Below are 26,567 nucleotides of genomic sequence, written 5' to 3' on the forward strand. Positions count from 1 at the left end.
TGGTCAGCTGGTCCTATGTAATATTTTTTTTTTTTAAGTTGTAACTAATTATACAAAAGTGTAAGTAGTACGGGCTCTAAGGATTGGGGGAGGAGGCAGTGATGGGGCAATTACTGCTGGTAAGGTAGCCCGTAGCAAGCGGCTGATGGCAATCAGCATCAGTTATCAATTAGAAAGAAAGAAATCTATTTATTTGAGTAAAGTTAGATTAAATCATTTTTTAATAGTCGCTTTTTCGTGATTCTACCACCCGTTTGAAATGCAATTTCAACCAAGAAGAACGAGCAAGAAATTCAGATGTTGTTCTTTTTTAATTTATTAAATAAATTATGAATTTGTATTCACATAAACTACTAAACAGTATTATTATAATTTCAGCCGTTAACTGTCCACTACTGGACATAAACCTTCCCCTTAAAGGGAGTTTTGCCAGTAGTTTCCACGCTTGGCAGGCGGGTTGGCAACCGCAGTTAGACTTTTAGAGATGTTTTAAGATGTCTCACCCTCACTTATATTACAAGATATTTTAAGGGGGACGCTGTTGCCTATTCCTCGCCCTCTTTTAGTTGCCTCTTACGACATCCACGGGAAAAGAACGGTAGGCCCATTCTATGCCAGGGCACACACGGGGACAGTGGAGGAGTTAGGTATGTTTAAATATTTATATATATATATACTACTACAGGATATAACATATAAATATACTACTTTTTATCCCTGTCAGAGAACATATCATGGTCACGCGAAAGAAGTCGGGGGTAAAATAATAAACTTTACTTTCTTTAAACAAAATTAGCTTATTGTACAATATAGTTGACCCTACACTAAATAGTAATATATAACAGTATACTCTGTTATGTCCATGGTACTGCTCATGTCTATAGGCGACGGTTACCACTTTCCATCAGGTGGGCCGTCAGCTTGTTAACCATTCTAAGTTGCATAAAAAAAATTATAAAAAAGAAATATATTCACAAATATGTTTCTTTTTATAAAACTTATTTTTTATAAAGCTTGATGAGGTAATGACGTAGTTAGAAGCGTTTATCGACAGTTTTGAAATTTATTAAAAATAAATATAAAAGAAAACATCCAGACAGAAACAATAAGTAGATGTATAAAAATATTTGTGAGTAAATCTCTTTACCAAAACCGTAATTGAGGCAGAGCCAAAAACGCCTGCAGTTATAATCATAGCAAAAAAAGCACGGATTTGGATTGCTCTTGGTTTTTTTGTGGTAGAGTTCAACCGCCTTCAAAAAACGAGGGAGGTTTTGTTTCAAAATTCTGTATACCAATTTGTAGAATAAATTTTTTATCTGAAAGAATATAATTTCAGATTAGTCACAGAATTTTATAAAAATTGGTTTAACAGTTTTTTAATCGAAATAACTTGTCTCGCTATAGCTAAAGTAGGTGTTTTTCTTTCTATTATTATGGATAGCAATGAAATAGTAGCTTCACCTGTGCTATTAGAGATGCTTCTAAAAGTATTAATAGATAGACATATCCCTATTGATCAATATCTCTCAGATACAAAAATGCACCACTAGGAGTAGATACCTACTCAAAATAAATACAAAATACCTATTTATAGATTTTTATTTATTGTGGCTTTTTTGAAATAGCAAAGCATCACACAAATGCAAAATATTTTAGAAGCTAATGGTAGATAATGCTCATTCAATTCACTTGATAGTATTTCATATGTTTTTGTGAATTCCATAAGTCTTTCTTTATCTACTCTCTTAATTGCTAGTTTCTGATCTTGTTTTATCAGTAGACCTGGAACTTGGCATTTTCCTTTGAAAAAGTTAGCAATATTGATTCCACAATTTGTTCCATCTATGACAACTCTGGTAGAAGGATGATTCTTTTGAAATACATCTGGCATGTAAACGTTAACCAACTCTTGACTTGGCCAAATCTCGAATAATTGCCATATTTCACTTACAAAGTTTATCCATGTAACAATTATATTGGCCGCTTCTGTTTCGCTAACACCAAACATTTTTCCAATTTCAAAATCGTGCTTATTTCTTCTTAATTTTATAAGCAACATTAAAAATAAATCTTTGACAGATAAACCAATTTCTGTACCCTGTGTATGTTCAATGTTATAAGCCATTGGTAATAAAGTTGACAGTACAATAGTAAATTTGGGATAAGATTCTAAGCCTGTAAAAAAATCTATTGATTCATCATCAGATAACAACACCTCTGTTGATAGTGACCTAAAATTATTTGGGGTCTGTGTTGCTATTGTAATATTTTTTATTTCTGATGTAACAAATGTATTTTGGGAGACACAACTTTCCTTGTCATGTGTGATATCAATATTGACAATATTTCCAGAAGATTCTTGATGTGTACCATTCAATATTTGTAAAGACGGTGGCTCATTTGAAGAACTTTTTCTGTTATCTCCAGTTGGCAATCTTTTTTCCCTGGATTTTACTTTTCCTGATTTTACATTCCATGGAAAAAGTGATGGTACAGCTGATTTCTTTAGTGTTCTGCGCTGATGATGTAGTCCTGTAAAAGAAAGAAATATTAGTGTTACTTGTGAGGTACCACAAGAATAAAAATAAAACATGTACATTTTTTATACTTTTTGACTTATTAGTGAAAAAGTATGAAATTTAGCAGATTAGTTGATCAATGGGTACCCTTAGGATACCATCGGGGAAAACTAAGGAGGGTGAAAACACCTATAGTGAATTTGATTGCATAAAACATGAAAATGAGTATAGATGAAAAATTTTTCAAGAATACGGATAGTATATATAATCATTACAAAATATTATCTACCTGTATGTATACTAATCGTCAAATAATCGCTTTCCAGGAAGTGTTTTCGACATATTTTCGTTGTTTTGGTTGGTATTAAATTAATACGACGTATTGCCTTCAGCCACCGCTTTTTCATTACAGAGTCCTTGGGAAAGATGTGACAGCCCATTTCGGAGCAACCTAGCACACAGCAGCAAGTCATATCTGTATAAATATTTACTTATAAAACAATATAAAAAAATATATAAATATTTCGATTTTGAACTTTATTTATTTCAAAACAGTAATTTTTTTTTTTTTTTTTTTTAGTACGTTTGTTCCGTTTGGAACAGGCTAAGGTCGGAGACCATGCTGCCTAGTCTTCAAAAAGATAATTTGTCTGGAATTTTATTTTTCTAATGTCGCTTCAATTATTGTCATAATCTTCAATATTTCATTTGTCAAATCCGGTAAGTACATTTTCATAAATATCTTTTCTTGAGTTTTCTTAAACCAGTGGATTTATCAAATTAAAAATAAATAATTATAAAAAATCATTGTCTTGCAATTCAATAAAAGTATTCTTATAGCTCCTTGAATGTTGTAGTAATATAAGTGAAAATAGCTTTGAAACAAGAAGGAAATCTTAAGAGAAGCGGGATTGAGTGCGGGATATTTTCGGGTTTTTTGAAGATAATCCTAAGTTCGTCAGACATAATGTGTCTTTGAATGACAAATTCAGAGCAATCAAAAAAAAAGGTGATGTAGAGATTGGGCTGTATTTGAGTTACACCATGTGCATGATGGGGAAGCGATCATGCCCATTCGGTGCAGGTGTTCGTTGAAATGTCCGTGGCCGATTCGTAATCTACAAATATTGGTGTAAAATTTTCTGTTTGTGTCCTTTCCTTTGCAGAACCACGGTTTTCCAATACGCCAATTAATTTTGCGGTACCATTTGCCTTTAGTCTGTAATATTTGAGTCCAATGCTCCTCCCATTTAGTTGTAACGATTTTATGTATTCCAATACTACAATCTGAGTAACAAAGGGGTAAATCTTGAACACGAGCAGCACTTGAATTAATAATTTTAGCCAAAGTGTCTACTTGTTCATTCCCAAACACTCCAATATGTGAAGGGGTCCAGATGAAGATAATATCTTTTCCATATATAGTACAGAGATGATAATATTTATTACGAATTTCTTGAATTAAGTAGTTTGATGATGAAATGAATGTGTTATTTTTTAATGCCATAAGAACACTCATACTATCTGTAATTATAATCCATTTCGAATATGGTACCTGTTTTTCTATGTATTCTAATGCTAAAAATATAGCTTTTGCTTCTGCTGTGTAAATACTAGCCAAAGTTGAAATTTTATAACCGTGACCAAATCTATTTGACAAATCGTAAAAAGCCACTGAAGTGCTAAGTGCATTTTTGGAACCATCTGTATATATCTGCCTGTAGTCAATAAATTCTGATAAAGTCTCATACATATCGTGCTTTTCTTTTATGTCTTTACGTATAACAATTTTGATCTTACAGAACTTACTCTCATAAAGGCCATTATAACAAGGAAGTATCTTACTACTATAGATGTTATATTCATCTCGTAAATTCAAATCATTGACAATAGTTTTATTCAAAAACATAGAAATGGGGCAATTTAATAATTTGAGTATGAGTGGGTTATTGGAAACTGAAAAAACTTTGAAGAGAAATTTGAGTTTTAGGTATTCGAAACGAAGAAGGATAGGAGGCAAATTACATTCTACTTGCATTGAGATAATTGGAGAAGTATACATAGCACCTAAAATAAGTCTTAAATTCATATTTTGAATTTTTTCGAGTTTTTCTACTAATTTATGTTCTGAGGCATAACAAAAGAAAGCGTAATCAAAATTACTTCTAACAAGAGATTTGTAAAGTAAAAGGATAATTTTAGGATCAGCTCCCCAGTTACGACCAATTACAGATCTTATTATATTAGTGGCTCTTAAAGCACGATCTACTAAGCAATCAACGTATAGATCCCATTTTAAATTTTGATGAAAAATTACCCCCAGAAATTTAACGCTACAGTCTGTTGGAAGAGTTTGATTATTATATATAATATTCATTAATGGAACATATTTATGAACTTGATGAAAAACAACTACTTTACTTTTGGTTAAACTAATATCGAGGGAAAGAAGAGAAAAATATTTCTCAAGTCTTTTTAATGACTCATTTAACACTAATTGCATATCAATAATATTCTTTCCTTTTATATAAATTAATAAATCATCGGCAAATTGCAAGTTGTTCACACTGTTTCCTAAAATTGAATTAAGTTTATAGATATATAAAATATATAGTAGCGGGCTTAGAATACCACCTTGACATACTCCTTTAGAGCTTAACCTAGGTCCTATTAATTTACTATTTACTTTAACATACACTTCTCTATTACTAAGAAAATTATAAATCCATTCGATAAGTTTCATTGGAAGAAATGAGGATAAAATCGAAGATAGAACTGTTAAATTTACATTGTTAAAAGCTCCTACGACATCTAAAAAAACAGATAGAACATATTCATCGTTATTCAAAGCAGTACTAAGGTCGACATAGAAGTTCGCTAAACTTTCGCGCGCTGAATATCCACGGCGAAAACCAAATTGATTCGATGGTAATATACTATTACTTTCAATAAAGAACTCTAAACGCTGTTTAATTAATTGTTCGAATAATTTGCCTGCACAGGACGTCAATGTTATAGGTCTATAGGAGTCGAAATTTGTAGGATCTTTACCGGGTTTAATTACTGGAATCAAACAATCCATTTTCCATTCTGGTGGGATAATACAGTCCTTCCATAAATCGTTAAAAATTTGTAAGAGTTTAGTAAGGTTTATTTTATTCAGCAATCGAAACATATTGTATGTTAAGCGATCAAGGCCACTAGCTGTATCTTTTCTAGATTTTACTGCACTGGATATTTCATCAATTGAGAATGGGTCAGTGAGAAATTTTGGGCATGAATTAACAGAATTAAACTGTTTGTCATCAAAAGATGAGTGTACAAAATCAGGAGTATATTTGCGTAAAAAATCATTGACCCATGATATATCTTTAAAATGATTTTGACGATGTTTTGAATTTAGTTTTCTCATATTTTGCCAAACAGTGGAAATTGGTGTTAATCTATTAAATTTGGAACAAAATTCCTGCCACCCCTGTTGTCTTACTTGCTTAATTACTAACTTTTTAACAGCTTGAACTCTTTTAAAATTTATGTAATTATCGAGAGTTGGATTTTGTTTAAACCTAAGGTAAGCCGCTTTACTATCATTGACAGCTGTCGCACACCTGTTATTCCACCAAGGTACTGCAATATGTTTGTGCCTCTTTGAAGTATTTGCACCGCTATTTGATAAGTTCCTACGTGGAACGGAACGTTCCACAGCTGTCAAAATAATTTTACAGAACCTATTGTAATTGTTTAAGGGTTCATTGACATCATACTCGAAATCCAAAAGTAATCGATTAACAGTTTCAGAATAAAGATCCCAATTAACGAGACGTAGGTTTATACGATTTAACAAAAGTTTATTAACTTCATCTATAGGAGCATGTTGTTCACCTGACGGAGTTGATGAAGAGTTCTTTGTGTTTATTTTAGTAAAAGTCGGCAGGTGATAACTTCCTAACGGATCATCATGAACCGACCACTCGCATTTTAATGATATGGATGTGGATACCATAGTTAAATCAAGGCCATTGGGTCTCCAAATATGAGAGCCAACAGTAGTAACTTGCTTATCATTTAATAGTACCAAATTACATTCATCTAAACAATCAAGAATGTCTTTACCTCTTGTATTAGTGGAGGTACAACCCCACATAGTATGATGTGCATTTAAATCTCCAGATATGATAGTGGGTTTAGGAAGAGACTCCAAAAAGAACTTAAATTTGGCTTTAGTAAAACTAGGTGTACTATTGGTAGGACAGTAAATACTGGCAACTGAATACCAAGAATTATTAACTTCAATACTAATAGCTATAGTTTGCAAAGAATTGTCGAAAAAAGAGTGAAGTTTTTTATATCTAATACTATTATGTATAATAATCGCTACTCCATTGTGGTTATTACCACAATCATTTCGTTCTATACAATAATCTTTAATTTTTAATTTGTAATGTGGTTTTAGCCAAGTTTCTGAGATGAGAGCAATGTGAATATGATGTTCATTTAAAAATTGTGTAAAAATATGTCGATTGCTCAGTAGGCTCTGAGCGTTCCACTGTATGATAGTTAATTGGTCTCGATTGAATTTTGTGAAATAGGTCTATTACCAAAAGTATCATATAACACATTCAAAACACTTTTAGTGTTAATAGATGTGTTCTTTGTGTTATGTAGTGAAATAAGTTTGATTATGCTTTCTATTAAAAGTGATAAACTCTTGTTATCAGAATTTAGAATTGAAATAAGGTCTACATTTTTTTTAGGTTTGTTACCCAGTTTAGGAAATATTTCAGTGCTAAGTATATCTCCAAAAGAAGCAGGTCTGAATTTAGATCTATTTTCAGCAATTTTCTTTTGTTTAACAGGGCATTGCGGTGATACACTTGTGTGATTTCCATTGCAGTGTACACAAATAGCGTTTTCCATTCCAGTTGTACAAGTTTTATAATTATGCTCACCTTTGCAGATGCTGCAACGCTCAGAATTCTTACAGAATTTAGCTAAATGTCCATACCTCAAGCACCGGTAGCATTGTTTAACTGGTGGTATATATGGAGTGACATTGTGGCGCCAACCTCCAATATCCAGATATTCAGGTAATACAGATGCAGCAAAAGTAATTGTCACGGTTAGAGTTGGCTGTAACACATATCCATGAGTCAAGGTATTTTTTCTTAAAATTCTTTTAATAGCAATAATTTTCTTAGAACTCGATATCATAGTATATATTTTTTTATTAGATATATTTGTAGGTACATTTCTAATAACGCCTGTAACTTCTGTTGAAGAAGCAGGAATACTGGCCTTAAAATGGTAGTCATTTAAAAAAGTTATATTATTTAAAAAAGCATTGGCTAAGTCTGGCTTTTTAAAGTATACTCCGATTTTGAATTTATTTATAGATCTAAGATAAGTTACCCCTTTATTAAATCGGTTTAAACAGGAGGAGAGTGAGAGCAAGTCTCTGGATCCAATGGTTTTCTGACTATCTGAGGATTCTACAAAGACAACAAATTCTGTCCCAGGGGATTCCTCGGGATATCTTCTAATATAATCTGTGACGTAGTAAGGTTTATACTTATCGGCCTTATCAATTTCAGATTCTGAGTCAGTAGAAGTATCTTCCGAATATATATCCTTGTCATTACAAGGTTCATGGTCTACATCACCTGAATCGTCATCTTTTTTTTCCTTTTTCTACAACTGCGCTTCCCCATGAATGCTAATTATATTACTGTCGCTGAATTTAGTGAAAATATAATATTTTATTCAATAATAAGAATTGATAGAGATAGTTTTAATAAATTAATAAAAAAAATTTAAAAAACCCGCTTGTTCTTATTCGAGTTTCCCGCCTTTTTCCTCAAAACAGTAAACAAAACTGTCATTTAATGATTTGACGTTTGTATTGTTTTTTTAGTACGTTTGTTCCGCTATGGTACAGGCTAAGGTCGGAGACCATGCTGCCTAGTCCTCAGTATGATAGTTTGTCTAGAATATTTGTATTGAATAATCAATCAATGGGGTCAACTTTGAAGGGCTAATTCTCCATTAACATATTGTTTTGTTATAAGAATTGTTAATTTATAATTTAAGTATTTAAAATTTTGCATGCCTAATTGTGGCGAAATATGTAGACTTAATATTATTTTATCTATCTGTATATTTACCATATTTCTTGCAAATAAATATTCATTCATTCATTCATTCTAACTAACTTCTAAAATTAAAATTTCAACACAAAACAACAATTTTTGAACTTAGGTAAAGTAATTCGTAAAGATAAATCTAACTACCCGAAGATACTTATATACTACATTCACTACATTATACTAAGTCTCGGCTGATACATATTATTATTTCTGCCACAATTCCTATCAAGTAATTTTAGTACGTAATACGTTATACTAAATCTACGTTTATTAGTATATATTTTATTAAATGAATACAGATACACATATATTATTGATTGGTATATACTGGCAAAGCACTAATGGAGGTATTATAGGTAAAGTTCATAATAGGTCAGTTTTGATAAAATCAGAAAATAACCATATTAGTTTCCAAGAAAATTGCGTAGAGATTTAAACATACTTAAAATATAATATATAATGGCGAATGTACGGTACCTTTTAGAATATCAGTCAGCTGTCAGTTATATTTTTTACTAGCAACATTATAGATAAACTTCATCAAATGCGAAATTTAAATTAATTTGAAGTCTAACGATCATCCAACGTTTTATTTTTGATGTGAATCGTTTTGACGAATATTTTTCTATATTATTAAAGACAATTACCTTAATTTTGGTGATAGATTTATTTTTATTATATTGTTTATGTGTATCGTGTTAAGATGACGACTGAAAAAGTTTGTAGAAAGGACAAAAATCAAAACATACAAGTCTTCGTTCGACTACGGTAAAACGACGCCTATTTTACTTCCAATTTTCATACATATATCTATTGCACTAAAATATTTCATTTACTTAGTTTATTCTGTATAAAAAATATGTATATTCTGATTAATAGCTTAACTACTTTTACATAACTACTCCAGTATTTAGTTTTTATAAATATATTTAATAAAAAATAATTTATTAAATTATATAAATGACAATGCAAGCGGCTTACTAGATTTGCAGTGACTATTATATAACAATATATTTATGCTTATTTATTCATAACAATGTACATAATATATAATCAGAGTAAAAAACTACATGAAATAAATACAAACATGAATTATCCTGTATAACGCTGAAACTAGAATTTAAACATTATATTACTACATACTGGTATAAAACAATTGCCCAATGATTGTATTATCATTTAAAAAGTTTATCTTAGAATGCAAAAGGAAAAGACCATACTTTATCTTATATTTGTGTATGGGCCCAACCTACAAACTGCTGTACATCAAACAGTTGAAATGTTTTATGCTTCCCTCCAACTTATACTTTATAGATACTACTACCTTTCCAATATCTCACGATTTAAGTATCTATAGTCTCCTGCTACAGAAGAAAAGATACTGTTAGTGTGCGGTCCTACAGCTCAATTGCTAGCATTATATCTTATCATGTTGGTCTCTATGTGATTCCCCTTAGAAACCACCATGGTTTATCGTGGAAGTTTTTTTAACGGATGATAATGGAATGAAGGCCCTGCCTACACTAACAGTATTCGCTGGCGGGATGTGAGGGAGTGATCACTCACTATCACCAGTGAGGGATGATAGGTGAGGATGAAAAAGCAAGTCAGTTAGATTACCTTGATGAATACATCTGGAATTCAGCATGATGGTTTCCAGGGGGCTGCATGGATATCGACCTGACAGTGTATATTGGTAGCAATGAGTTTAGTAGTCCACATTACTAGCAATCCATCACACCCCCCCTTATGTCATGGGCTAACTGATCTTTTATTCTCGCCTCATCTGTCACTAGTACGCTGCCAGTGTATACTGATAGCGCAGTGGTGTTACTTTACCATTTTCATCTATTAACAGTCTTCGGCTGCTGGATAAGCCATTCCCAATAGATTCATATGCATACTTGCCAACAAATCACAGCTGCACATCAGTTGTACCATAGATTTCAATTCCTCACTGCATAATTTACATAGTGTATTGAAGACAGACCCATCTTGTATAGTATATGTCTTACCGGCATGTGTCCAGTTTAGGCACCCATTGTGAGTCTGCTTTCACTCTAGATGAGATTATTCACTATAGATACTTCCTACTTTCATTAACATATTAATGTTGGTTTCACCATCATTTCATAAACCCATCTCTTTATTTGTGGTTTCAGTTCCCATGTCTTGCTATACACAGATCTGCACATGGTTAGGACTCTAAATTCCTTATCCATAAAACTTAAACCTACAAACTTATTTTAGCTATTCAAGTGAAGTTGTTTTCACTTTTTTTTTTTTTAATTAAGAAGCGAAACAAAAAAAATCACACTTCAATAAGTAAAATAGGTTTATGACTGATTTAATATTTTTATGAATAAGTTATGTTTTAACCACAGCCTCATCTGCATGCTATTTCAATATAATTTTCACCTATGAGGAGCCAGACAGCCTTATCCAATGCTGTATTGTTGATGATTGAGTAATATTTGCAGGCCACTAAATCAGCGGGAGCGTGACATCAAGTCCTTGGGGGTGGTGGAAGTAGTAAACAGCCGTGAGGTGGTGGTAAAGCAGTCACAGCAGACTTCACTCACTAAGAAGTTCACCTTTGACCGTGCATTTGGACCACATGCTAAACAGGTATTGTATAATATGTGAAATGATTTGTCTTTGAAATTGATTAGAAATACCAATATCATCACATATTCATCCCTCACTGCTGCCCTGCGTGCATAAACTGCGCGAGTGAGGTTACCATTCCATTTTGATCCATTAAAAAATATCCCATTCAGCCTTTAAACATATCTATGGTAATTTTATATAAGTCATAATGAGTAATATTCACCCATAAACTGTTGCTGTTCCCAGGTGGAAGTATACCAGGATGTGGTGAGTCCGCTGATAGAAGAGGTCCTTGCGGGCTACAATTGTACCGTGTTTGCCTATGGGCAGACCGGCACGGGCAAGACCCACACCATGGTTGGGGAGAGCACCGGTGATGAGACCACTTGGCAGAGTGTGAGTGAAGCATTTTACCCATTTACAAAATATTTGGTTATATATATATATATATATATATATATATATATATATATATATATATATATATATATATATATATATATATATATATATATATATATATATATATATATATATATATATATATATATATATATATATATATATATATATATATATATATATATATATATATATATATATATATATATATATATATATATATATATATATTTTATAGTTTTCAAAAGAGAGTGGACTTCAGGCAGCCGGCCGTTCATAAAACTATAAGCCAAATCTTTTTTGTAATATGAATAAAAACATATTACGTTGACCTCAAATAATAATTGGGATAAGAGTAGGAAGGTGATGATGATATATTTTTTATAGTTTCATGTTATTAATATTACTATTAAAATTGTACTAATTACAATTCTATCTGATCTGTGCATGGAAAGTATTTAAGAAAAAATTATATAAAAGGTCATAATAAGAGGAATAGATGCCTAAATATCTTTTTTTATTTTAAAATTTATTTGTCTCTCTGTCTATTATATATATTTATATCTATTCTTTTTTTTCTACAACTTAGAATGGCAAACAAGCTAACGGCCCACCTGATGGAAAGTGGTAACCGTCGCCTATAGACATGAGCAGTACCATGGACATAACAGACTATACTGTTTCACCCATCGACTTTTGTTACAAAGTATCCCTCTGGTGAAATATCTATATTTGTTCTAGTGTCACGCAAAAATTACGTAACAAAATTGGATACAGTTTTCATAGTTGTGTTCCTGAAGGTTTAAAAACTGGTGTATGATTTATTTTGATATGTCATCTAGTCTATTAGATTACCTAGTAACTTTAGAAGCAGGTAAACTTTATTGGTTTTCCTACTTCTAAAATTCACGCATATGAAGGGACAAGCAGTAAGCTAATTAATTATAAAGCAATAGACACTTTTAAAGAAATAATACAAATTTTAATAAAATTCAAGTCTATTCACTACTTGGTTAGCTTGGTTGAATGAAAGACATTTTTAGACTTATAATTACTATGTATGACTGTAACTACTAATGAACTGTCACTTTTCTCATATTGGGTTTGCTGGAAGAAATCTCTATTGGTGATAACTTCGCCCTTGTGCACTATTATGTTTGTTTTTACATTTCAATAACCTTTTGTGTACAATAAAGAATACTTTTTTTCTAATTTTGACATCATAGAGAATATCAGTATATGGATATGACAATTCCTCCCACAGGACCCTCTGGCCGGCATCATACCGCGAGCACTGAGCCAGCTGTTCGACGAGCTGCGCATCTCCAACACGGAGTACACTGTCCGCGTATCCTACCTCGAACTCTACAACGAGGAGTTGTTTGATCTGCTCTCCTCATCCGAAGACAACTCCAAGCTGAGGATCTACGAGGACGTCACCAGAAAAGGATCCAATATTGTTAATGGCTTAGAAGAGATCACGGTATGTTTTAGAACATTTTTATTGTGTCTAATTATAAAATTATTTAAATTGGATTAGAATAGGGACCATATTTATTTAAATAAACTTGTTTACAAGCTCTTTAAATCGTAATATCTTTTATATTTACATATAATAAAGGTTGCCAACTCGCCTGTCAAGCATGGCAAGTACTGGCAAAATCTCCCCTTATAGAGGAGGCCTATGTTCAACAGTGGACAGTTAACAATTGATATGACAATGCTAAATTCGGAATATCCTTGTTTAACAAGAAGAATTTGTTACAATTTAACAGTTGGTAAACTGCTTAAGTACAAAACTATAATGTTAACTTATAATAATACTAACAACCTGGTCTTGCTTCGCACATGTACACCGAATTTTCTAAAATAATATATAGCCTATGTTACTACCTAATAAAGGAACTTTTTAAAGATGAAATAATTTTTAAAATGGGTTGGTTACATTTTGAGTTTAATCTAATGTATAAATCTGTAATCAGTCAAACAATTAAATCATCCTTCTTTATAATATTAGTATAGATGTATAAATAATAAAATTATTTAATCAGTCATAAGTAAAAATTTAATAAAAGCTTATAAGTATAAATTGGTCATGTGGTCCTGGCATAGAATAAGCCACCTCTTTTTTAGTTTAGTGGGCGTCGTAAGAGGCGACTAAGGGAGAACAAAGGATAAGCAGCAGCGTACCTCTTGAACGTCTCTAATGCCTAACTACGTTTGCTAACCCACTTGCTAAGCGTAGCAACTATGGGCAAAACCATCCAAGGGGTAGGCTTATGTTCAGCAGTGGACAGTTAAAGGCTGATATGATGACGATAAGTCTAATTATATGTTTTTTTTATCAGGTATACAACAAGAATGAAGTGTACAAGATAATGGCTCAGGGGCAGGAGAGGAAAAAAGTGGCATCCACACTAATGAATGCTCAGTCAAGGTAAATTTCTGAGTATTTTTTACCCCATAAATTGTCACAGAATATTGATGAATTGAAACATTGATATGTGTATTGTATTGATATTTTTGTATGAAACTTCAAACTAGCTATTTTTAACACTTGATTTGATGGTACTATCAAATCAAATAAAGCAATATTAAATGATGAATAGTGGAAGAAGCGAAAGAGGTTTGTTTGAATCGAAGCATTTGGCGTTCCATTGTTTCTGCCTACCCTAATGGGAGACAGGCGTGACAGATATGTATGTATCTAAATGATGAATCTAATAAATTTAGCAATTTTATTAATTTTTAATTTAATACAATATATTTTTTTTTTATATTAAATATTAATTTACTTTGCAGTAACCATCCCAGTGCTAAATATTCGTAAGTTTGTCATAAAAATTAATTTAATGTATGTAATTGTATTTTGTGTATGTTTCCTCTGACCATTGATAAATTATGAATTTTATTCAATACATCAATACATGTTTAAAAAATCAAAATTTAAGTCCATCACAAAATATTAAAGTTGACTATATTAAATTTCTCGTTGGATACTCCATTGGGATGGTTTCTGCAAATACTTCCTAAGCTGAGGAAGCATATTCAAGTAATTAAATAATATATACATGCATATATAATACATATATACTGATTTTTATTTAGTTCATTTGTAGATATCGTAGTAATTTTACATCTAATATATAAAATTCTCGTGTCACGGTGTTTGTTACCAAACTCCTCCGAAACGGCTTTACCGATTTTTATGAAATTTTGTATTCATATCGGATAGGTCTGAGAATCGGCCAACATCTATTTTTCGTATCCCTCAATGATAAGGGTGACCCACTAATAATTTTTTTTTTATTTATATTTTATTATGATTTAGCATTGAAATATACATACAAATTAAAATTTTCACGTTTTTACGATCAACCTCTGTTGTTTAATCGCAATTTTTATATGCCGCAATAGGGTTGCAAGATGACAATCGAATATAATAATTATAGTACGATATATTTTCATGTATAATTAAAAAAAAAATTATATGGTAAAACAACGTTTACCGAGTCAGCTAGTTAGTGTATAAAGTAAAATGCCTTTATTTCATGCCTTGCATTTTATATAATTAAAATCTATCATTATCTTCAACTTCCAGTCGCTCGCACACAGTCTTCACGATCGTAATTCACATGAAAGAGAACAGTCCCGAGGGCGAGGAGCTGGTGAAGATCGGCAAGCTGAACCTAGTGGACCTGGCCGGCTCGGAGAATATCAGTAAGGCGGGCTCGGATAACCCCGCCAAGAGGGAGAGGGCTAGAGAGTGCGTCAACATCAACCAGTCCCTTCTCACCCTTGGCAGAGTCATCACCGCACTTGTGGAGCGACATCCGCACATACCTTACAGGTGAGCCTTTTTTTTTTAATAATTGATACCCCACCCGCGCTATTGGTATGCACTGGCAAGGCGCTAGTGGAAGAGGTTAATACTCATTATTAACAATTCCTTTCCCCCCTTAAAGGTGAGGCTGCAATCTTCTATACTTATAATAAATTAGTAGAGAGGTCAATTCTGCACATGAAATATATTTCCAAAATAACTATCAGGGGGTGATTAGTGATCGATACTGATGCCAAAAATGAAATCAGTAAAATTTTTGTTAGTCTGTCTGTATGTTCGTTATACAAACAAAAACTTGATTGAGATTTTAACGAAACTTGGTACAATTATTCTTCATACTCCTGGGCAGGTTATAGTATACTTTTCATCACGCCACGATCAATAGGAGCAGAGCAGCGAAGGGAAATGTTGGGAAAACGGGAGAAGTTACTCCATTTTTAAGCTTCCGTCGCGCGTGCAGCCTTAATGGCCACTTTTTAAAATGTAAAAATGTCCACCCGTGCGACGCGGGGACGGGCCGCTAGTCATAAATAATTATACAGTGCAATAAATAAACATTACGTATATCACAAACTAAGCAGAGCTTGTACTGTGAGTATTAAAAAATGATAAACATAATGTAAACTAGTAAAAAATTTGAATTTGATTTCAAGTAAATCATCATAACAGCCCTTAACTGTTCTCTGCTAAACATTAGGCCTCCCTCATAAAGGACTAAACTATACATACATACATACATATCTGTCACGCCTGTCTCCCATTAGGGTAGGCAGAAACAATGGAACGCCAAATGCTTCGATTCAAACAAACCTAAACTAAACTATTTATGTATATATTAATGGTTGAGGGATGAGCAGCAGCATTTCTCTTAGAACATCTTCAAAAACTTAACTACAGTTGCCAGCCTGCCTGCCAAGCGTGGCAACTACTGGCAAAACCCCACTTATAAGGAAATCCATCTTATGAGAAAAATCTGTATGTTAAACAGTGGACAGCATAATGTAGATGCAGGTGGCTTAGGGCCATTCATTATGGCGGTCTATGGGGAGAGGTCTATGTCCAGCAGTGGACAGATAATGGCTAAGGTGATGATGATGATGATAGGCAATGTAATTACGATTGAAGTGAGGAAATATTTTTTTTGTTTTTACAGAGAATCCAAACTGACGCGCATTCTCCAAGAGTCGCTCGGCGGTCGCACTAAAACATCGATAATAGCCACCATTTCCCCCGGACACAAGGACTTGGAAGAGACTATGAGTACTCTGGAGTATGCGCACCGCGCCAAGAACATCCAGAACAAGCCAGAGGTGAACCAGAAGATGACCAAGAAGGCCATCTTGAAGGAGTACGCCGAGGAGATTGACAGACTGAAGAGAGATCTTCAAGCAGCCAGGGATAAGAGTGGTAACTATTGTATACTAGCTTTTATCCGCGACATCATTTCTGTGATATGTTTACTAATGAGAGAAACAGTAAGCTATCCTTGTCCTTTTCTATTCCATATAGTAGGTATATAACAAATTTTATAGTGATTAATTAATCCCTTAAAGTGCTAAGAGGTAACAAACAATCTCACTTTCACATTTATAGTATTAGTAAGGATTTTTTTTTTATAATCTTTATAGAGTAGTTTCATTTTTTTTCATAATTCTTTTTATAATAGAGATTACATTTGTATGTTGTATGCCAAATTTGGCAATAGTCTCTTATAATTATTAGCTAAAGTCAATATATATATTTTTTTATTATACTACTTAGAATGTAAAACATGCTGACGGCCTACCTGATGGAAAATGGTAACTGTCGCCTATAGACATGAGCAGTGCCATGGACATAACAGAGTATACTGTTTCGCCCATGATACCCTCATGTGTTGCCATTCCTGAGGACTCAGGTGTTATTCCTCTGTACCCAGTAAATTCACACCATATCACAGCTGTTTTATGGTTTTTTTTTTTAGGTATATAACAAATTTTGGAGCACCAGTGAAGGGTAATCGATGAGAATGAAAACATTAGCCCATCATGATGAATTCATCAGGAATTAACCATGATAGTTTCCAGGGGGAAAGGAGGTCGACCTGGTTGGGTATATTGCTAGCAATGGGATTCTCAATCTCCATTACTAACAATCCCTTTCCCTCTACTATTTTACGGTTGAAATATGAATGGAGTTCTATTCCTATATTTTAAATGTAACAGTTCTACTAAAACTATTATTTATAGTTATTTATGAATGTATTGTATGTGCTTTATGTATGTGTATTTTAGGTATTTATGTAATGTATGTTCATTTATCTTACTATGTATATATTAATGTTGCTATCTATCAACACATTTGTTTCATTTATAACTTAATTTAGTTTGCTACACCGCCATTTACTCACTCTGTTTAGCGCAACGGTTGACTGGTAGAGAATGACAGCGGGCATTAAGTCCGCCTTCTAGACATATTTGAATAATAATAAACTCTTTATTGCCTATAATAAACATGTATACAAGGAGTATTTATATAGAATGTGCATATACAAAAGGCGGCCTTATCGCTAAAAGCGATCTCTTACAGACAACCTGGATTTTAACGTGTGCAAAGAATAAATAAATGAAATATATTACATTCCCACATACTTGTCCTTAGGTGTTTATCTAGCAAACGAGACATTCGCCGAGATGACATTAAAACAAGAGGAGCAAAAGAAGGAGATACAGGAGTTGCTGCTCAAGAAGAAAGCGATGGAGGACGAGCGCGACCGCATGGTGGCCGTGTTCGCGGACTTGAGCCAGCAGCTGGAGCAGCGGGACAGCGAGCTAAACGATACCAGGAGCAAGCTGGACACCACCCGGCTCCAGCTGGTCAATACCAGCAATGTGAGTAGACAGTGCTGTAGTACTTGAGTAAGTGACTGGTATTAAAGCAGAGAGATAGTGAGTCGTAATAACATGGTAAAAAGCATTTGGACTCAATTGGCCGAATGGTACCTTAAGGGTATCCACTAATTAGGATATTTGATTCTGCTATTTTGTCAAGTTGTCAGTTGTCACTGGAAAATATTTGTATTATATTATTTTTTCAAATTTTATAAAAATTGAGCATCAGTTTACGTGTAATTGACAAGAGGTATTTCATGTCAAGTGTTATAAATTTATTATATCTTTTTAAATGTGTCTTATGCTATATTAGTTTCATACTTAAGGCATATTGTAATTATTAAAACGGAAAAAATAGAAGAAAAATGTTGTCTATTTAAATTATATTGTTTTTTTTTTTTTTACAACTTAGATTGGCAAATAAGCTGACGGTCCACCTGATGGAAAGTGGTAACCGTCGCCTATAGACATGAGCAGTACCATGGACATAATAGAGTATACTGTTTCGACCATGATACCTCACATGTTTATGTCCACATACTAAATACTATATATCAAGAAGAATCTGAAAGAAATAATACTTATTACTTACTTTTTTTTAAATAATTTTATCAAACAATTTGACTAAATGTTTAATATGTTTATAAACGAAATAAAAGGCAGATTTTAGTATCAATTGATAAATTTTTACATTTATTTTTTTGAATTTATTTAAAATCAGTGTTAAAGCATTAATAATATGCTGTGAATATTCATCACTCCTGCGTATAATGAAGCGTTTTCATCTGTAAAGCCAATGGACGACTGCTAAGTTATTAATAGACAATCACACAACATCAACCAGTCACAAGAGTCGCTCATCACGACATCGCGAGAACGCCAATCATAATGCAGGAGGAATTTACATGACCTTTCAGGTTTCAAACTGTAACTTACTTGCAAAACAAACTTTAGTGCATTATATCAAATTTATATTCAATACGACGCTTCAAAATTATTTATTTTTAGTTACCTCAGTTAAACTGCTTCAAACACTAGGTGTATTTATTCATCATCATTATATTATCCATTCATCATTAAAATGCAAACGCACATCATTAATATTTGCTCTTTCATTGTCAGTTTTGTCATGATGACGAAAGGTATTTTAAGTTTCGGCAAGTGCCGTAATAAGACTCACACAATATTTAGAAGATGTGGTAGATCGTCTTGTCACATTTAGAAATCAAAATGCGCTCAGGGTGGAGCCCCTGCAGCCAAGTTGCGGTCTTATCATTGGTCAGTGAAAGCCAAATGTAGGAAGACTACAGGAACTGGCCGTATGCGTCGTCTCAAGATTGTTAAAAGGCGTTTCCGCAATGGCTTCAGAGAACGCAGACTGACTGCCAAAAGGGCTGTAGCATCATCGTAGACCGTTCGTTGTTAAATAAATTAACAACCAGTTTGTCGACCTGCAACGGCGACTTTATCTATCAAGTAGATTGCAGGGCAGTAATATTAGTGAGTGGCGGCAGATGCTGGAGTGGACGCGGCAGCAGGTGGCCGAGCAGCAGCAGCTGGTGGCGGCGCACAGCAGCACCGAGCAGGTGCTGGGCGGGCAGGCGCGCGCGCTGCTGGGCGCCGCCGAGGCGGCCGCCGCGCACGCCGCCGCGCTGCGGGCCGCCGTCGCGCGCCGCGCCGCCCGCGACGCCGCCAACGCGGCCGCCGCGCGCTCGCTGCGACACCACGCAACCTCCGCCCGCCGCCGCCTCGCCCACCGCGCCGCCTGCGCCGCCGACAAACTGCGGCAGGCGCACCGGCGGCTGCACCGCACCGGAGGTAAACATCCACACGAGCCACACCCACCACACCGCCCCTGCCAGCGGCCACGGGGATTATTTTTTTATACAACTTACAATAGCAGAGAAGCTGACGGCCCACCTAATGGAAAGTGGTAACCGTCGCCTATACACATGAGCAGTACCGTGGACATAACAGAGTATACTGTTTCGCCCATGATACCCCCCATGCGTTACCATTTCTGAAGACCCAGATATTATTCCTCTGTACCCAATAAACTTCACGCCATATCCACTTATTAATCATTTATATAAGTATATACCTATGTAACACAATTTTATGTTTGTCTGTTAATCTGGTCAAGGTTATGCTGTGTTCAGTACACGACGCGTCCATGTAACCTAACTTCAGGCTGCAGCTGAAAATCATTGCTTTTAAACAAAACTATCACTGAGCTGTACTGGCCTATTTGAATCACTGCGACGCACACAGCGAAAACATATTTTCATATTTCATCTTTTGTTTTATATTAAAAAAAAAAGAAAAAAATATATAATTAATTTGATTGTATGAACTCATTTCGTAATTTACATGTGTCGTAAATGGCTCATATGTCTATCCATATAGATAAATAGATATCTAAATGGTAATCAGGTGTAGATCTATATGAGTACATATTATTTTAAAATTTTTTTATATATTTTGTAAATATAATGGCAAAAAAAAAAGACCCAAAGTTTTGACTAACAAGGATTTAATCTGAACTCTTACCCTCTATGTTGTTAACAGAAACTTTCACTACAAACACAACGCAAACACAAGAAGCAAATAAACAGAAAATGGAAGAATTAGCGCAAAGGATAACAGACATAATGACAGAGGTATATATTTTTTTATTTATATAATTAAACCAATAAAAATTATACTTTTTTTTACAAAATTTTTGTTTTCAATCAATGCTAATTGATAAGTAAAAACACATCGCTTTGATATATAAATATATATAATGAAATGATATGACTTTTTGGATTAAACAGTCTTAAAATTATAAACAAAGGTCACATTGGATGATACAATGGATAGATAGAGGTGTGCCACATGTTTAATTGTTTGCGATTCAGGCATGCAAATATTTATATTTTAGAAAAAAAGCTAAAAATAATACTCTTTCAAGAAAGTATAAGTGTGACATGCATAATTTCAGATCAAAGTAGCGGCATCGCAGGCGCAATCGGAGTTGTCTCAAAACGTGAGCTCACAGACTACATCGACGCAGGCAGCGCTGCAGCGCCACAGCAAAGCGCTGCAACGTGCACTGGAAGCGCTGGTGACGGCCGTCGCGAGCGGCCACCAGCGCGTCGCCGACCTCGGCCTCACCACTAGCGTCGCTAACTTCGTGCGACAGTGGGTGAGTTCCTCTCTTTCATCTATGTATCTAAGACTGATACTTTCAACTTTAGCTTTTCTACAGCAGAGCATTTTCTATAAACTACAATATAAAGAATAATCCAAGATATATTTCTTACATACACAGCACACAACAATTTCGTAACATCTTAAGTATTATATATTCATTATAAAAACATTGGGCTCCGCAACGGAGCCTGCGAAGTTACAGAACAAATGACTGACGGCTCCGTAACGGAGACAACGGAGCGCAAAGAGTTAAGAAGGATACTGTTGCCCATCCCTCGCCCTCCCTTAGTCTCTTACGACACCCATGGGAAAAGAAGGGGTGGCGTATTCTATACCAGGACCAGATGGTCATTTAATATAATGATTGTATTTTTCTGTGCCATGTGAATACTTCTATACTTGACATCTTGATGTATTGTTTTAACACGGAAGGCCCAAAATGTTTGCTTTCTTTCTAGCTATGTTAGTTTGGGAAAAAGCTATTACACAATACAGATCTCCGTTTACTTTAGGTTTATTATTGTCAAATATATAATTATATGTTGTAATGTACAATTTGCAGGAAGAGGGGGCTTCTGCCCGCGTGCGGTCGCTGCAGGCTGCGCACGCGGCGTACTGCGGCCGCGCCGCCGCCGCAGACAGCCGCTGCTCGGCCGCCACCACCACCGTCCGCGACCAGCGCCGCCAGCGGACTGCCGCGCGTGTCGCCCGCGTCAAGGACACCATAGCCGTCAGTATACACCTTAATTGATGTATATATACTCTTTTTCGATTTAAACGATTGGAATATAGAATTGCAGTACAGTATAGAGACAACACCATAGTTCGGATAGAAAGGGATTATTAGTAATGGGCTCTAATAGCCCTATTGCTAGCAATATCTGGTCCCTATCAGGTCTACCTCCACGCAGTTCCATGGAAACCATTGTGAATAATTCTTGTGGAATTTGTCACAATGGACTGACTGACCTGCTTTCATCTTCACTTATCATGTGTCTTTGGTCCCCTGCCAGTGTATACCGTTAGCACAGGTGGAGTTACCATTCCATCATCACCCATTAAAAAGACATCATGGTCGCCAGTAATAATAACGCATGGTAAGTAACATTTACGTCACTGCATTTATTGTGATTTCCACAGTACAATTCATGTCAGTGACAGTTTTTTTTTTTTTTTTAATGGGTTAAAAGTGAAATGGTAGCTCCATCTGCGCTATCAGTATTCTCTGGTTCTTCAACCAGTGACAGATAATAAGTAAAGATAAATTCAAGTTAGTTGGCGCAACCTGCCAAATACATTAGGAATTAACTATTACGATTTCTAAGGGAAACCACCAGAAAATGTGATAATGTATCGAACTAATATATTCTATATATACTAATTAGTCTTAAAAAAGTCATATTTATGTGTACAAATGAGAATGGAAGTTTTTGGTATTAATAAATTATTTAATCAAAATTCTACTACTCTTATCAAAATTCTACTATTCCTTCAGAAAATCGAAGAAGAGAAAACGTTAATGGAGGACAGACTTTCGAAAAGGCTCAACGATTGGGTGGAAACAGAAACTAGATTGTTAGAAGAACGACTAGCGCGCCACGCGGCCGCCGAAAGACAAGCATTAGACGACAGACTAAAGAAGAAGATGGAAGAGGTAGAGGAAGAACGGAAACTTCTAGAAGAGAGGATAACGGAGCATATACAACAGCAGAAGTTACAGTTAGAGGCTGATGAAGAAGAGATGAAGCAGATTGATGCAGATTTAGAGATGAGTGAAGAAGTGAAAGAAGAACGTGTAAAGAATATGAATAAATATGGAAAGGAATTTGAGGAAGGTACGTTTTTTGACATTCTTAATAGATAACATCAAATGTCGACTTTTTTTTTTAATTCAAGTAAACAGTTACATAGACAATACATATTCTTAGTGCCGCGAAACTGCATTGCAATTTGTCTGCAGCTTTAATTAACGTATATTTTTTTCATTTATCACACTGTAATTTCAGGAACAAGCTCCGTCAGCGTAGAGATGGAGGTGTTCAGCAAAAATGTGGTGGAAGTCGTGGACCACATCAACAATGAGCTGATGCAAGTGTTACACCAAGCCAAAGAACTTATTGAGGTAGACTATCTTAATATTTTGGCCTTCTGTCTTACCATCAAAAGAAAAAAAATCGAGTTAAATAACATTTTTTTTTTTTATACCACAAAGATAGTAAACAAGCATACAGCCTGATGGTACACGTCGCTGATTATTATAAAATACCATGATATTAATTATAACGGTTTTTTATGGTTTACAGGATTTCAAAATAAACTATTGGCATTTAGAATGTAATAATTTATGACAACATAGCAATCTTTTTAAATTCCTTCACATATTTTTTTTTTTTGATGGGTGTAATTGGAATTATAACCCCGCCTGCGTTAACGGGATACGCTGGCGGAGCACCAGTGAAGGGTGATAGATGAGAATGAAAACAGGCCAGTTAGCCCATCATGATGAATTCATCAGGAATTAACCATGATAGTTTTCAGGGGAACAGCGAGGAGGTCGACCTGGTTGGGTATATTGCTAGCAATGGGATTCTCAGTCTCCATCACTAACAATCCCTTTCCCCCCCAACCCTTCACATATTGCATTTGTATAAGTGGAACAATTAAAGACTCGAAAAAATTACTCGAAGAGAACTCTTAGAGTTAGGCTGGCCTCTGTACATTTGCTTACCTCTGACATTTTATTTATTTATTCATTAGTACATATATGTGTACATGGTGGTAATGTTAAAAGCATTCTCTCCCAGTCAACTATAGGGAAGTGTCAGAATACTCGAATGTGGTACTAGTAATTATTGATATACACAGATACTAAAATTACATATATAAACGTATAAATAACAAATATACTTACATATATATAAAATTTTCTATATTATACACGAAATTGAGAATAATATAAAGTACTTACTGCTCAGATAAAGTAAAAAAGTGAGCGTGAACGTTTTTTAAAGATATTTTATTATATGTATGACATATTAATATTATAATTATGTACACATTAATTATATAAGGTAATAAATGAATCATGACGTCCATATATTTATTTATATGCTTTTGTAAATTCATTTATAGTATAGATATTAGGTTGTAACAAAAATGTACACAGGCGTGCTTATCCCTTAAAGGGATCTCTTCCAGTCAACCTTGAGAACCCGAAAAGGGAAAGTGTCTATAGAGTCTGTCCATTTGTGTAATGTTTGAAAGATGACATACTTTTTATCCCAATAAGAAAAAATTAACCCTGTAAGGGGGCGTCAAAATAGTTCTTGGTGGGTCACTCAGTTATAAATATTTAGCATTTATTGCCATTCGGCCCATATAAGTAAATATAAAAATAATGTATCAGCGCGAGGCGAATACCACAATGGAGGCCGAGCGCGCGACTTCGCGACAACTCGAGGACGACATCGGCTCAGTGCTCGCCGGCGTGCAGCACAGCACGGGACTACTGCTGCACACTGTTATTGACAAGGTCGAGGTAAACATCGGCATTATAACTACTATTTATAATAACGGTGGCGCCCTCTGGTGTCAAGTATTCTTTCGTTTTATTTTTTATATATTTATTTAAATTCATGTTTCTAACGCTAAGTAGCTCTGCTTGCTTAGCTTAACAATTAATAAAGCAACAAAATTAAAATGTATGGAGGCATAAAACCATAGTTTTTAGAAAAGGGAACATATGTGTATATATAGCTACAGTTCTGTCCCAACTATCTGGATGAGTGGGTGTCCTCCGTGTGTTTTTCAAGGTATTTCCTTACACATACAACCACCCTTTGGAATCATCTTCCAGCAGCAGTATTTCTGATCCGATACGATATTATAACCTTGAAGAAAAAACCATACTCCTTTTTAAAAGGCCGGCAGCACACCTGTGACGGATACCATTTTCCTTCTGGTGAACCATCAGCTTGTTTGCCATTCAAATTTGGATACAAATTTTCGACTCTTTTTTTCTTAAATAAAATTGTTCGGTTTCACAAATACTATAACTTGATTTTGGTTCATTATGCGCCCATTTCCGTATGGCTTTTTTTATACCACTGAAGTGGTAAGCATACGGCCAGCCTGATGATAAGTGGTTACAGTAGCCTATGAATACCTGCAATACCAGGGACTTTGGCTTTTCAAATATAATCTAAAACTGCACCATTCTAAACAGGCTAACAGCACGTCGACAACACAAGAGCTATCAGCTCTCGCCACCACGACTGGTGAATTGATAACACTGTCGAAAGAGAACATGGATGCTCAGTCGTCACTTGTGACGGAAGCGCAGACGGCCATGACAGAGTTCGAGTCTGAATTGACGGAGGCGGTCGAAAGGCATGATAAATTAGAGGAGAAATACCTCTCGCAAGAGTTCAAGCCTTATTCTCCCACTGGTAAGTTAGAGGTTTTTTTTTTTAATTTTACGATTGACATATTGCATGATTTATGTTTTTTTTTTTTTTAAATTGAAATTGAGGTTCTTGATACGGTTATATATATATATATATATATATATATATATATATATATATATATATATATATAACTTAATGTATTGCATTTCATATATATATATATATGAAATGCAATACATTAAATCTTTCTTTTGTAGCAGACTTTATTGGTGAATTAATAAATATGTATGTATGTATGTGGTGTGTGTGTGTGGTTGCAGGCACGACTCCGCTGCGCGGCGAGTACTCGTTCCCGCGGTCGCTGGCCGCCACCTCGCCGCACCACCGCATCCTCGCACGCTTCCGCGCCATGCGCACTGCCTCCACTCAGGATGATGTACGTACGACCACATATTAGTGTAACACTATTACACAATTTATTATTTAAACAATTGTGTGTACTGTTAAAAAACAACCATAAACTACGCCAACGAAATGGAGTGGCGACTTCAAAATGATTCTAAAAAGTTTAA

General features: G+C 34.6%; 2 protein-coding genes, 1 long non-coding RNA gene and 1 pseudogene across 5 annotated transcripts in view; 3 read left to right on the top strand and 1 right to left on the bottom strand.

The window, feature by feature from the left end:
• Positions 1 to 1,586: 1,586 nt before the first annotated feature.
• Positions 1,587 to 3,245, bottom strand: LOC128199959 (uncharacterized). The gene is made up of 2 exons (XM_026906579.3): positions 2,812 to 3,245; positions 1,587 to 2,535 (listed from the first exon to the last, which is right to left on the bottom strand). Exons 1-2 carry the CDS (start codon positions 2,993 to 2,995, stop codon positions 1,592 to 1,594), a joined length of 1,128 nt encoding a protein of 375 aa, XP_026762380.2. The 5' UTR covers positions 2,996 to 3,245; the 3' UTR covers positions 1,587 to 1,591.
• A 2,247-nt stretch (positions 3,246 to 5,492) lies between these two features.
• LOC128202064 (uncharacterized) lies at positions 5,493 to 8,340 on the top strand. 3 transcript variants are annotated; one of them, XR_008253591.1, is made up of 3 exons: positions 5,512 to 6,456; positions 7,480 to 7,677; positions 8,114 to 8,340. It is a non-coding gene; the product is annotated as an uncharacterized LOC128202064 (long non-coding RNA). The 3 variants fall into 3 exon arrangements; XR_008253590.1 differs by having other exon boundaries at positions 5,515 to 6,344; XR_008253589.1 differs by having other exon boundaries at positions 5,493 to 7,677.
• Positions 8,341 to 9,334: 994 nt separating this feature from the next.
• Positions 9,335 to 26,567, top strand: part of LOC113517725 (kinesin-like protein Klp61F) — a gene marked incomplete at its 3' end in the record, with an annotated part of 20,689 nt that continues 3,456 nt past the window's right edge. Inside the window, exons 1-17 of the mRNA XM_052900591.1 lie at positions 9,335 to 9,433; positions 11,146 to 11,293; positions 11,522 to 11,671; positions 12,942 to 13,160; positions 14,026 to 14,114; positions 15,279 to 15,527; positions 16,675 to 16,928; positions 18,162 to 18,391; positions 19,906 to 20,209; positions 20,960 to 21,051; positions 21,375 to 21,578; positions 22,149 to 22,316; positions 23,082 to 23,421; positions 23,593 to 23,708; positions 24,993 to 25,124; positions 25,812 to 26,034; positions 26,316 to 26,431. Of these exons, the coding sequence (XP_052756551.1) occupies positions 9,369 to 9,433; positions 11,146 to 11,293; positions 11,522 to 11,671; positions 12,942 to 13,160; positions 14,026 to 14,114; positions 15,279 to 15,527; positions 16,675 to 16,928; positions 18,162 to 18,391; positions 19,906 to 20,209; positions 20,960 to 21,051; positions 21,375 to 21,578; positions 22,149 to 22,316; positions 23,082 to 23,421; positions 23,593 to 23,708; positions 24,993 to 25,124; positions 25,812 to 26,034; positions 26,316 to 26,431 (3,099 nt within the window). The remainder of the gene's footprint in view (positions 9,434 to 11,145; positions 11,294 to 11,521; positions 11,672 to 12,941; positions 13,161 to 14,025; positions 14,115 to 15,278; positions 15,528 to 16,674; positions 16,929 to 18,161; positions 18,392 to 19,905; positions 20,210 to 20,959; positions 21,052 to 21,374; positions 21,579 to 22,148; positions 22,317 to 23,081; positions 23,422 to 23,592; positions 23,709 to 24,992; positions 25,125 to 25,811; positions 26,035 to 26,315; positions 26,432 to 26,567) is intronic.
• Positions 19,524 to 19,878, top strand: LOC128202083 (60S ribosomal protein L37-like; annotated as a pseudogene).

The sequence above is a fragment of the Galleria mellonella genome, unplaced genomic scaffold (genome assembly GCF_026898425.1).
Source record: "Galleria mellonella isolate WM207_F2 unplaced genomic scaffold, CSIRO_AGI_GalMel_v1 utg1267, whole genome shotgun sequence".
NCBI lineage: Eukaryota > Metazoa > Arthropoda > Insecta > Lepidoptera > Pyralidae > Galleria > Galleria mellonella.